This window comes from Theobroma cacao, chromosome 5 (genome assembly GCF_000208745.1).
Source record: "Theobroma cacao cultivar B97-61/B2 chromosome 5, Criollo_cocoa_genome_V2, whole genome shotgun sequence".
In the NCBI taxonomy this organism is placed as follows: domain Eukaryota; kingdom Viridiplantae; phylum Streptophyta; class Magnoliopsida; order Malvales; family Malvaceae; genus Theobroma; species Theobroma cacao.
In genome coordinates this window covers 30,309,731-30,324,022 of record NC_030854.1, presented here as the reverse complement: position 1 = coordinate 30,324,022, position 14,292 = coordinate 30,309,731, and the positions used below count along the sequence as shown (strand labels likewise).

The following is a 14,292-nucleotide window of genomic DNA, read 5'->3' as shown; positions in this document are numbered from 1 at the left end:
TTTCGTTTCCACAAACATTATTCTTCATCTTTTCTCTTCAGCTTTTCGAACACTTATATTCAAATTCAATAATCAAATCATAAGAATTAACCCAACTATTAAGAAGCAGCAAATAGGAGAAAACCTTCTTTAACATCCAACAATTCAATCATGTTAGCATCTCCCCATCCAGCTGAAACCATCTTCACTGCTTAATTTCCCCCATATGCAAATTAGAGAGGTTATATTGTTTGTTACATTTAGATAAGATCAAGAAAATTAGGAGTGTCAGCCTAAACTTTCATTAAAACGTTTATTATTAGTGTTTGGCCTCCTAAGCCTTTAGCCAAATAATTAATGTTTCTTGGATGGTTCAGCTACAATGTCATTAACTAGTAGTGGCAGCAAAAGGAAAAACAAACATCTTGTTTGGAGAAAAGATAGAAAGAGGAGGAGAAGAAGAGACAAGGAAGAGAAAAATTAGAAGCCCATCTTATGACTAATGTTGTAACAAAAGCCATATGAGTCATCTTCCAACTCCTCTTTTATGCGCTTGGGCCCACTATTTCTCAAACCAAAAATCCCCTGCTTATTGGGAGTTCATCAACTTATTTATTTAGATTGCTCTTGATGCAACCTTAGTTAACTTTTGAGCCTGAAAACGTTTCGCATATCTGATACTTTCAACATTTGTTGGGGGTGGAATGCACCCAATGGCCGACCATTTCATCTCTGAGCATTACATATCGGAGCCTGACCAAGAGACATATTCTTACAATGGTCCCCTCATTCTTTAGACATGGAGCGTGGGATATCACAATGAGCACCAATCCATGATTTCCCAAGGATCGCTAGGAGCAAGCTGCATAGGGTGAAGGAGATTGCCCCCGAATATTACGAGGGCTTAGAGTCATATAAATCATGGAGTCAAGTTATTTACATGTATGTTTTGGATAAGGCTGTCAGCCTTTTTAGCCGAATGAAGAGGAAACTCTCTACAAAATATGAATAGTTGTATATTCTCTATTTATAATTTATTTAATACAAGGGGACTTATTTATTTCTTTTGATATCGTTGTCATTTTTTATTTTTCATTTCTCATTTTTATGTTTAGGTTATTTTTCTATAAAGTGCAATAAAAGAACACACAAAATAAGAATTCCAAAAACAATCTTTCCATTTTTTTCTTTGTGGAGTTATTGATTGTGGAAATAGAAATTTAGTTAAAATAATCCTTCTGGTTTTTGCAATTCTAATTATGAGGGATACATTTTTTTTTATTTCACTATATTGAGCACTAAATTTAGTTGCTCTCATATCTAAAAATTTTTACGCATTTCATTTCCACGGAGATTGACAAAAGTTTTGATTTGAACATATTTTATATTAAAATCTTAAATTTTTTTCATAATTATAATGTTCAATGCTTTATGAAAAAATTAAAAAATATACATAAAAATAAATTTATAATATAGAAAAAGTAATAATATTAGATATTTAAAACAGGAAATTAAGAGAATTTTATTTCTGGACATCCTAAAAAGGAAATTGAATAAAAGGATTTGGATAAAGGGGGTAGTTTTTTTTCTTCTTTGTAATTATCAGTTTGCATTTAAAATGAATATGATTAGATAATTCAGGATTCGATTAGTAAAATAATCAATGCATGAAGTATCTGCATTTAAAAAAAATAGTAAAACAATCAATGAAAGTTTTTCTTTTTTTACTTTATTGAACACCCTTATCAATGCATTCTAGGATAGCTTGGCAAATTGCATGTCTGGAATGGTGCACTGTGGCAAGCTAATGCTTGCATGATGTTTGGTTTCGACTCCGAGTACAACTTCAAAGCAAAGGTATGATCTAATAATTCAATGTAAATATTATTAAGATAAGAGGCAATTTAATTTCCACAATAATGCAATGGATTGCATAGAGAGACATAGAGTTCTTACTGGTTGTAAAATTGAGAGAAATAATTGAGCGGAAGAGACAATATTACATAAAGTGAATTGAAGATTATAAACACGGGTATCATCATGTTATGTTGTGGAAAATTAATTTCAGTGTCTCTTAGATTTTAGTGACAGAGTTCATATATAAAATTGTTAAGGCGATTGGTGGTGAGATAGAATAAAAAAACCATGCCACTATCAAATTATTACAACTGTCTAGAAATCATACAATAGATCTAGTCTTCGGATTGTTCCATAAAAAAAAATCTATCTTGTTTCTTATGGACAAAGCAACATAAAGGATCTACTCCACGCAATATCGTTACACATGGTTAATTTTGGATAAATCACGATTGATCTAAGATTAGTGTGATGCAAATAATATGGTGGCTGAAGATCTTAAATTAGATAAATGAACCATTAATTGTTTTGCAAGATTCAAAAAGGATAGCGAATCCAACCAAGAAGCAAAAGAAATTAACAGAACTATTGAAACAATCTGAAAAAAAAAAATTAAAGTTCAGATTACGAACAACATTAACAAATTCTTTAAGATGAATTGCACTAGAAACCCTAATGCTATTCTAATACCATATAAAATTGAGAGAAACAATCAAGTGGAAGAAAGAGAATCATTGTGGAATTTGGTACTATATTCATTCCATAAGTAAAAATTATTACAGAAGCCTCCCTTTCATACTCTGTTTTATATCCAGAAGTGGAAAGAAGAAAAAGGGGAAGCAACTAACTTTTCAACTAGTTCTAAAGTTTAATAACGAATTAACACAAAATCATTTGAGTTGATTTAACTTATCATATGATCATAAAACTAAATTCACATGTTTAATATTGTGTCATTATGTTTCCAATTCTGGAATGTGAGAGTAAAGTTTATATAATAAGATAATTACTTACAATTATATAACTCCAAATCACATGTAAAAAGAAAAATAAATAAATAAAATCTCAATGAGAGTGTAACAATGGGTAAAAACCTGATTGAAGTTGGCAGGACTTTGAGCAATAGAAAGGGCAGAAAAATCAAACCCACTGGCAAATTCTATATCGTAACCAAATTTCGTGATGCCCACACTTGTCACGAGTGAGAGCTCAACAGGCACAGGAGAAGGAATTATGAGACCATTTAATGGATTGTCAGCCATCCCTTGACCCACAATTGCTTGGTTCAACACCACCTTGATACCAAGTGCCTCCAACTGAAGGGCGGGCCCGATACCACTCAACAATAACAATTGTGGACTTCCAATTGCACCTGCTGATGAAACTATCTCACTCATGGACCCATTTTTCAAGAGTGCCATGTGCCTTACTCCTTGTGCATCGTAGAAGATCACCCCTTGAGCTTTTGGTCTCAATCCAACTGCCATAATGGTAAATTTATTGAATGCCTTATGTAAAAAGAGTAATAATTGATAAGGTTATCGATTGGTTTACGTATAACCAAAACCTAAAACTTAGAGTCATTTGATTTTAGAAAAATAAATGCATTAACTAATTACCTTTTGTTGTAAACGTGATCTTCTGCACAACAGCATGCAAGTAAACCTTAATGCTATTTGGATCAGCGTACTCAAGCAAATCAGCTGCGGTATGTCTATTTCCGTTTTCATCGAAAATACTGCCACCAATTTTAGTCCCAATAATATGATCATACGTAAACCCATTATATGGCAAAACCCCAACTTCAAGCAACCCATCTTTTACTGCAGATTGCCACTGCAACACGACTGGCTTGGATACCAACTTCCTTTCAACCCACTCGTATGAATCCTTTGCTAATGCTTCATCCAATCCATTTTGCTTTAGGAAGAATGTTTCCGCACGGGAGTAAAACCCTGCGTTAATCACTGTTCCACCGCCAAGCACTCGTGGTCGGATGTTAACCACTCCATCCTCGGAGATGAATGCTTCAGAGAATGAATCGGGAGAGGTATCTGTAAGAGTAGACAAAGTGTTCTCTATCCTTATCTTGGTCTTGTTGACATATGGAGACCCCTCTCTTTCCAAGACTAAAACAGTTGCATTTCGAGACAGAGTTGCGGCCAGTAGACAGCCAGCAGTTCCTCCACCAATGATTATGTAGTCGTAGAATGAGACTATTGGAGCAGAGGTTGCTTCTTGTATGAAGTTGTAATTAGAAGCTGCAAATGAGATCTTGAGTTAATTACGTATCTTTATTTGCTCTTCGCAAAAAGAAAAACAAAAAAGAAAAGAAGAAAAAATCTTCAAATCTATCTTACCTCTGTCTCCTAAATATATGTAAATTAATCATAAAAAAGACATTTGAATATTACGATAGAGTAAATTGCAGTGATATCCATAAACTTTATGTAGTATTTTATTTCTATTAACTTTTAAAATTTAAATTTTATATCTATAACTTATAAAAGGTGTTTCAAATTCATCCAGCCTAATTCTATCATTAAAATTCAACAAAACTTATCATGTCAAAATCGCATAAATATCTATATATAAAAAATAAGTGGATTCAAAAACTTGAATGTTTATGTGACAAAAACTAGATCTATTTGATGTTTCAGATTGACATTTTATACCATATAAACGTCTATGTGACAGTGACACTAAATTTATGAAATCACATTAATTTTTAACAGTGGTTGATGATATTGATGGATTTGATACATTTATGAAATGTTGTAAATAAAAAAATTAAACTTATGAATAATTGATATATTCAAATTATAAGATGAGATTTATAAAATAAAAGAGATTATTGATTACAACATCAAATCATATATCCATGCAAAAAGAAAATAAATATTATATACAAACCTAGACGGGAGTCTTGAAAATGAAATGCCTTGAAAATATTATATATATAGTTTACAAAAGTCTGCTTGAAAGCAACTGGTGGATAGTTAGATTGATGTAACATTGTAAGCATTAAAATTATCTCCTGCAAAATAAATACTAGAATACCTTTCTCTCCATAAGTGAAGCCATGAAAAGCAAATTCAGCTACAAAAACAAGTAGAAGAACCCTCCACGAGGACCAGGCGTACCTCAAACCCATTTTTCCTATAACTTAGTACTTCAAAAAGCTCTTTAAATTCTATAAAAATCCAAAAACTGCGAGGTCTCTTATACGGTATTGGTTGCATTTAAATACTAAAAGCCTACCCTCATTTTTTTGTTATAACAGTTTTTCTCCACTTTGTCATTATTCAATATATCAATGATTTTGCTGATGTGTGTTGGTATGTAAGAGGGTTGGGCTATCCGTCAAACTTTGGTAGGCTCGACTGGATCCTGTTCAACTCCGAATATATACTTTTAGCTCTGAATTCTAATCAATTATATTTTTATTATAAATAATATGTATTATACTCAAAATAATTCTTGAATTATATAAGAAAATCATTTTAACCCTTATACTTTTATTGCATTTAATTATGTTGTTATATTTTTATTTTAAGTAAAATAAGTCCTTTTCACTAATTATTATAAACTATCATTTGTTATAGTTAAGTTGTCAGTTTAATGCCCCATGACAAATAATAAAATAAAAACAGATCAGGAAAATTATGGAGTAGCATTTTCTCACATGGCCTAAGGAATTTGCTGACAAATTAATTTAATACCTATTAGAGACTAGTTTGGCATCATAATATTATTATACTTTGTTACCTAAACCAAAAGAAAAGTCTATGTCCAGCAAACTAGTTTTCAAGGTGGAATCATTAGTTTAAATATTTTTCATTTACCTTTACTTAAAGCCAAATGCAAAAGGGATAATAATAAGTCAAGTTGCAAATTCATGCATCTAAGGCTTAAAAGTCATGATCTAAGGCTAGTTGCAAATTCAGCTATAAATTTTAATTGTTTTTCTCATGCAAATTATTACCAGTAAGAGATAGCATACAGAGCATGAAATTGGGTTGCTCTTAAAAGTCAATAATTATAAGTGAAGAAAAAAGCTGGTACAAATTTTTTTCCGATTTTGTAATATATTGATTGTATGCATAAAATTTTTCTAATTTTGTAGAAATCTGTTCACAATGTGTATTAGTGTCAAAGTTTTGTGGGTTCTTTGAATTGATTAATATATAGATATATATAACATAATGAACTTTTATTTTGTCCAACATTAACTCATTGCATTTTTAGTTTGTGACATATAAGTCTTTGGACAATTAGAATTTTGTCTTCTCAGATGGTTTAGGAATTTTTTTAATGTGGAGGGCTTGATAAACCTTAAAGCTTTCTCGTTCAATTTTATTGTTTAGTAATTAAATTTAAGGTATCTTAATTTTTTTCTTTCAAAAATATAAACCTTTGAATTGGCTGGGTAGTTTGTAAGTAGGTTGGTTTTCTTCTTCCTTTCGGGCTGGGACTGCCATTGTAAAGTGATGTTGAGATTTTGTTTTGATGCAGGCTGTTTTCGTGCTGCCTGCTTTTGTATACAGGGGAATGAAGTTTCCAAGGAGAAACTTCATTGCTGTGCAGTTTTATATCAATGAAAATTTACGCTTTTAAAAAAAAAATGTGAACCAATAATTTTAAGACATGTAGATCGGTAAAAAGGGCAAAACAAGTACTTAGCAATAAAAAATCCAATCAGTGATATCTTTGATTACATCATCTGTCACGTGACAATATCCTATTCCAAAATGACATGTTAACATGTTACAACGTCGATACATAACCCCGACTCCAGTGGAAGAAAGCGTCAAAAGGAAAAAGCAACAGAACCCAAACAACAAAGGAGAAAAATCAAAAAGAAAGGAAGCCAGCCACGCAAAAATCCCAAAAAGACATCAACCAGTAGAAGAAGCATAAACAGGAACGGGATTAAAAACCTGAAGGAGCCCATTTGATCTACCAATACCAGCTTTCGCAAGGCGGTCGGCAAACTTGTTGCCCTCTTACAATAATAAAAGACAGTGATACAGATGATGTGAATACAAAGCCATCTGAAGTTAGTAATTCAGTTAAAATCTTTGATTTATCTGAAATGTAATCATAAATTTTCGGAGTTTAAGGTTATGCATGGAAGTTCCAAACTTTCTCATATCTCAAAAATTTCTAGAAATCTTCAAAATTAGTGCTTGTGAAAAGAAAACCAAACTGGCCTTTTGATAGTCTCGATCAGTTTAATAGCATATATAGATATCAAGTTAGGGAGCCCTATTCTTGGGGCATTGTGAAACTACAAAGGAAAGATTGGCACAGAACTAAAAATGGCTAATTATATTAAGGATATATATCTGGATATAATTTGATTTTTGACTATTTTCTTCTTATTTGTGGTTCGGGAGGTTGCCTAATCGTAACCTAGTGCAGCCAAGGGCAGATCAGAATTTGTGCTTAGTGGGGCAAGTCTTCACCAGTTGCATAAATCTTTGATGTAATTAACTTGGAAATTTTCTTATAATTTTCATAATACCATCTCCACTATTTTTTTTTTTTTTTGAAAGGTAAAGATCAGAAGAATTTATTAAACAGTGTATCAAAGATAAAAGGTCTGCTCAAAGGAAAAAGATCAGAAAAAGAAGATCCAGAAACAACTCATAAAAGAAGAAAGAAAAAACAAGAGAAAGAAAGAACTTCTCAACAGCAGGAGGCAGCAGGCACCAGCAGAAAACAAAGACAGCCTGCTGGAGAGACAAAGAAGGCAGAAAAGAAGAAGGGCAGCAAAGCAAATCAAAATCAAAGGAGCCGGAAAGCAAGAAAACAGCAACTAGCAACCATCGACATCCAGCAGGAAAAAAAGGAAAACCCCAAAGCAAAATAAACGAAGTAGAAGACATGGACCACAGAGGCAAATCATCAAAGGGCAACAAAGAAGCAAGTAGCAACCTCAGAACAACGAAAGAAACAGAGGCACAAACAGAACAGGAACAATTCGAGCACAGGAAGCTCAAAGGAAGAAGTGGGAAACACAAAACCAGGACACTTCAATGGTAGTAGAAGGGACAGAAAAAAGAGAAACATCACGGAGCTGAACCCAAAGATTAAGAGAACAGAATGAGAGGATGATCTCGTTTCCAAAAGCGGAGCTAGTTAAATTTTGTTGGGGGTTAAAAGACAAAAAAATAAAGCTTAAAAATTTTAAAAATAAATATATTGAATTTAATCAATAATCAAGCGATTGATAATAAAAAATAATTGAAATCAAAACGATGAGTCACCATTTTTTCAATAGTGGCAAGTCTTGGCTCCTGTGTCAGCAGTGGGGTGCTCTTTAGAATGTCCACTTGGTGTATCATGATGATCCCCGGATCTGCCTTCTTTCATGGTTGGAGGTGGTTAGCGCTCTAAATAATGGGCTGATTTGGCGAATGGTTTGGTGTGCAATCTTATGGGGCACCTGGACCACTAGAAATGAAGTAATTTTCAAAGGAAAAATTTGGTGACTTGGCTAGGTTCCCAAATGTGGGAACTACCCCTAATAGATGTAAGCAAACCTTAAATATGATGTCTTGGTCCAAACCACCGGCGGGGAGTCCCAAATTTAACAGGGATAGAGCCTCTAGGTTGCTCAGATGACTAGGGAGTTGGAGGCATCTTGCGCAATGAGCACGGGGATGTCTTTATCCTTTTCTCAAAATCTATTGGGGTGTGTGATTCAAACAAGACTGAGCAGATGGCTATTAGAGAGGCTGCTCTCATTTACGCTGCGTCTAGGTGGTGTACGTCTCATCCCCTCTTATTGAATCTGATAACCAAAATGTTGTTAATTGGATCACTTCCCCTAACAAGGTGCCATGGAGACCGAGACAACTGATTGTCCAAAATCTCAATATTCTCGGCAAAATTAAGAAGAGGGACATTAAGCACACCCTGCGTTCAGCAAACAATGAAGCAAATATACTAGCTAAAGAGGGCGTTCTCAGGACAGTTGATTTTCTGTGGAGCCTTGATGTTGGATCCGTACAGGTGATGGAGGTAATTAATCCGGCTTGATCTATTTCCCTGGATATTTCTGCTTCTGTCTGTCGGGCACCTCAGGCTGTTTGGACTGTTTTGATGGTTGAATATCTGCTGCTCATAAGAGACTGCTGCTCTTCCAGACTACTACTTAGGCTCCATCCGTTGATACGTTTTCGATTTTCCTCCACTAACTTGACAAATTTACAGATCATGTATAGGTGGATTGTGTTTCCCTGCAACTTTTTGTCTACTGCAGGTTTTTGTAAGAACGTTACGAGATTTCCTATCCCTTTTGTAAAATTTTTCATCCTTTGACTTTCAAAAAGTAAATATAAATCATCTTGTAAGAAAGTTATGGTTGATTTTTTAATTCAAATTCATTAATTATTAATAAAAAAAAAAAAAAAAAAAAAAAATAATATTAAAAAATATCTATTTTTTTAGAATTAAGATTTGGATAATTTGATTTACGTTAGTCTTATTCATGAGTTAAAACCTTGAAGTTTGGTGGCTCAATTGTAGAAGAATCTAAGCAATTTACTTCTTTTCTTTAAAAGAATTTACCAATTGTTTTCAACTTACACATACTTTAATCAAACTTGAAAAAAAAAATATAGTCAACATTTAATATTCTTATTTTATTTCTATTTAAACTTATAATATTAAATATAAAACTATAATATATAAAATATAAATTGTTAAATATGATATAGAGGATAAATAATTTCCTCTAATATAATCAAGATTGTTTAAAAACTATATATTCAAAATAATTTCTTTTCAACTAAATATAAAACATAAAGTATATAAAAAAGATATATTCAAGATAATTTCCTCTTACATAATTAATATTAATAAAAAATAATATATTGACAAACTACAACTTATATTTGAGAACTATATANCAACCCATGGGTTTTAGTTTTTTCAAACTCATCCTCGATTCTCTGTTTAAACTAGTTTAAGACTTATTTGACTAAACCGTACCATTAGGAGTAATACAGTCATTTAACTTGTTTTCTCGGGCAATTCAATATACAAACATGCTATCCAAAGCATGTGAATGATATATCACAGAAAATTTAGGGTCGGGGTGTTACAGGGAAACACAAAACCAGGACACTTCAATGGTAGTAGAAGGAACAGAAAAAAGAGAAACATCACGGAGCTGAACCCAAAGATTAAGAGAACAGAATGAGAGGATGATCTCGTTTCCAAGAGCGGAGCTAGTTAAATTTTGTTGGGGGTTAAAAGATAAAAAAATAAAGGTTAAAAATTTTAAAAATAAATATATTGAATTTAATCAATAATCAAGCGATTGATAATAAAAAATAATTGAAATCAAAACGATGAGTCACCATTTTTTCAATAGTGGCAAGTCTTGGCTCCTGTGGCAGCAGTGGGGTGCTCTTTAGAATGTCCACTTGGTGTATCATGATGATCCCCGGATCTGCCTTCTTTCATGGTTGGAGGTGGTTAGCGCTCTAAATAATGGGCTGATTTGGCGAATGGTTTGGTGTGCAATCTTATGGGGCACCTGGACCACTAGAAATGAAGTAATTTTCAAAGTAAAAATTTGGTGACTTGGCTAGGTTCCCAAATGTGGGAACTACCCCTAATAGATGTAAGCAAACCTTAAATATGATGTCTTGGTCCAAACCACCGGCGGGGAGTCCCAAATTTAACAGGGATAGAGCCTCTAGGTTGCTCAGATGACTACGGAGTTGGAGGCATCTTGCGCAATGAGCACGGGGATGTCTTTATCCTTTTCTCAAAATCTATTGGGGTGTGTGATTCAAACAAGACTGAGCAGATGGCTGTTAGAGAGGCTGCTCTCATTTACGCTGCCTCTAGGTGGTGTACGTCTCATCCCCTCTTATTGAATCTGATAACCAAAATGTTGTTAATTGGATCACTTACCCTAACAAGGTGCCATGGAGACCGAGACAACTGATTGTCCAAAATCTCAATATTCTCGGTAAAATTAAGAAGAGGGACATTAAGCACACCCTGCGTTCAGCAAACAATGAAGCAAATACACTAGCTAAAGAGGGCGTTCTCAGGACAGTTGATTTTCTGTGGAGCCTTGATGTTGGATCCGTACAGGTGATGGAGGTAATTAATCCGGCTTGATCTATTTCCCTGGATATTTCTGCTTCTGTCTGTCGGGCACCTTAGGCTGTTTGGACTGTTTTGATGGTTGAGTATCTGCTGCTCATAAGAGACTGCTGCTCTTCCAGACTGCTACTTAGGCTCCATCCGTTGATACGTTTTTGATTTTCCTCCACTAACTTGACAAATTTACAGATCATGTATAGGTGGATTGTGTTTCCCTGCAACTTTTTGTCTACTGCAGGTTTTTGTAAGAACGTTACGAGATTTCCTATCCCTTTTGTAAAATTTTTCATCCTTTGACTTTCAAAAAGTAAATATAAATCATCTTGTAAGAAAGTTATGGTTGATTTTTTAATTCAAATTCATTAATTATTAATTATATATTAAAAAATATCTATTTTTTTAGAATTAAGACTTGGATATTTTGATTTACGTTACTCTTATTCATGAGTTAAAACCTTGAAGTTTGGTGGCTCAATTGTAGAAGAATCTAAGCAATTTACTTCTTTTCTTTTAAAGAATTTACCAATTGTTTTCAACTTACTCATACTGTAATCAAACTTGAAAAATAAATTAATATACTCAACTTTCAATATTCTTATTTTATTTCTATTTAAACTTATAATATTAAATATAAAACTATAATATATAAAATATAAATTATTAAATATGATATAGAGGATAAATAATTTCCTCTAATATAATCGAGATTGTTTAAAGACTATTTAATCAAAATAATTTCTTTTCAACTAAGTATAAAACATAAAGTATATAAAAAAGATATATTCAAGATAATTTCCTCTTACATAATTAATATTAATAAAAAAATAATATATTGACGAGCTACAACTTATATTTGAGAACTATATAATAATATATTAATTTTTAAATATTAGAATCATAAAAAATAAAATTCACATAATAGGAAAAAGAAGAACATGGCAAGCAAAAAACAGAACCCATAGATGACATAATAAAAAAAATGGTTGATGTTTCGTAAAAATTTATAAAAGAAAATCAATAGAAACTTAGAACATATGAGCAAATACTGCAAACAAATATAAATATAAATATAAATATAAATTATAAAAAGAAAATAAAAAAATTAAAATTGAATGAGACATGTGAGATATTTTTATTATTCTTTATTTGTATTAATTATTAAATAAAAATTATTTTGAAGAAGCTCATTAAGTGATTATATTAAAAATTTTAAAAAATTTATATAATATAAAAAAATTTTAAAAATTTTGGCTCAAAACTAAAGGAGGCTCCGCTCCTGATTAGGATGGCTTAGAGTCATATAAATCTGGGAGCCAAGTTATTTACATGTATGTTATGGATAAGACTGTTGGCCTTTTTAGCCAAATGAAGAGGAAGCTCTCTACAAAATATGAATAGTCGTACATTCTCCATTTATAATTTATTTAATGTAAGGGGACTTATTTATTTCTTTTGATATCATTGTCGTTTTTTATTTTCCATTTTTCATTTCTCGTTTTTATGTTTAGGTTCTTTTTCTATAAAGTGCAATAAAAGAAGATACAAAATGAGAATACCAAAAATAATATTTCCTTTTTTTTCTTTGCAGAGTTATTAATTATGGAAATAGATATCTAGTTAAAATAATCCTTCTTTTTTTTTTTTGCAATTCTATTTACGAGGGGGGCATATTTTTATTTATTCCACTATATTGAGCACTAAATTTAGTTACTCTCATATCTAAAAATTTTTATACATTTCATTTCCTTGGAGATTGACAAAAGTTTCGATTTGAACATATTTTATAATAAAATCTTAAATTTTTTTATAATTCTAATGTTCAATTATTTGGGAAAAAAATTAAAAAATATATATTAAAAATAAATTTATAATATAGAAAAATTAACAATATTAGATATTTAAAATAGGAAATTAAGAGAATTTAATTTTTAGACATCCTAAAAAGGAAAATTGAATAAAAGGATTCGGATAGAGGGGGTAATCTTTTTTTCTTCTTTGTAATTATCAATTTAAATTTAAAATGAATATGATGAGATAATCTAGGATTTAATTAGTAAAATAATCAACGAATGAAGTATGTGCATTTCAAAAAAAAAATAGTAAAACAATCAATAAAGGTTTTTCCTTTTTATTTTGGTGAACACCTTTATCAATGCATTCCAGGATAGCTTGGCAAATTGCATATCTGGAATGTTGCAATGTGGCAGGCTAATGCTTGCATGATGTTCGGTTTCGACTCCGATTACAATTTCAAAGTAAATGTCAAACCCTACTTTGTAAAATAATTATAATATCATTCACATGCTCGATAAAATGTTTGTATATTTAGGAAGTTCGAGAAATCGTTAAAAAACGATATTACCCCTAATGGTACCATTGAGTCGATTAAGCCTCGAACTAGTTCAAATATGAATTTTAAGGTGAAATTAAAAGTTTCGCAGTTCAAGGATGACTCAAAATGGTAATTCGGAGTTCGATGATCAATTCAGAGTCAAACCAGAATTTTCACTATCTAGGGGCAAAATCGTAATTTTTTCACCCACGGATAAAATTTGAGATTTTGAGAGAATTTAGATCACATTTGACAAATTGAAGAATGGTATGAGTATGAGGGATGAAAAATATATTTATGGGCAATTTTTCAGTTTTTGGGACAAAAATGTAATTCTTCACTTTACGGGGGCAAAAGTGTAATTTTTAAAAAATTTACTCCACCAAAACTTTGGAAAAGTCAAGAAATTTCATGGAAGACATGAATAAGTGAAGAGGATTGAGTGGTAGAAAAAGAAAGTCAAAAAGATGGCTAGAAAAAAATAAAATAATAAAATATTCAAAAGGTAAATAAAATAATAATATTTTATTAAGCCTATTAAAAGGCTTGAAAATTTCAGAATTCTTCATTGGGAGGGTAAGCCAAAACCAGCAGGAGAGAGAGAGAAATAAGAAAACCCTAGAGTGAGAAAATTCAAAGAAAAAGTGTGATTTTTCAAGGAATCAAGTGTTTAAAGGTATGATTTTTCAAGCTTAGCTTAAGATTTATCATTTCTATGCATTTCTTCTTATTTTTCATGGTTAAATTATGTGTTTTGATGATGGATTCAAATCTGATCATATGGGTTTAGAGAGAGAAAGTTGTTAGATTAATTTAATTTTGAACTATGTTAGTGTTTAGTGTTAGTTTAGCATGTTTATGAGTAAAACAACAAGAAAAATATTCATTTTCTCCATGAATTTCTCTAGGCCGAATCTAGCCAATGGTGTGTGAGGATGAGGTTGACTTTATTTTAAGAGAATTAGATGGAAAAATGATGAATTATGAGGTTG

The 14,292-nt window shown here is 31.7% G+C and overlaps 1 protein-coding gene across 1 annotated transcript; it reads right to left on the bottom strand.

The window, feature by feature from the left end:
* Positions 1,617 to 4,990, bottom strand: LOC108662000 (protein HOTHEAD-like). The gene is made up of 4 exons (XM_018121005.1): positions 4,897 to 4,990; positions 3,456 to 4,097; positions 2,931 to 3,316; positions 1,617 to 1,655 (listed from the first exon to the last, which is right to left on the bottom strand). Exons 1-4 carry the CDS (start codon positions 4,988 to 4,990, stop codon positions 1,617 to 1,619), a joined length of 1,161 nt encoding a protein of 386 aa, XP_017976494.1.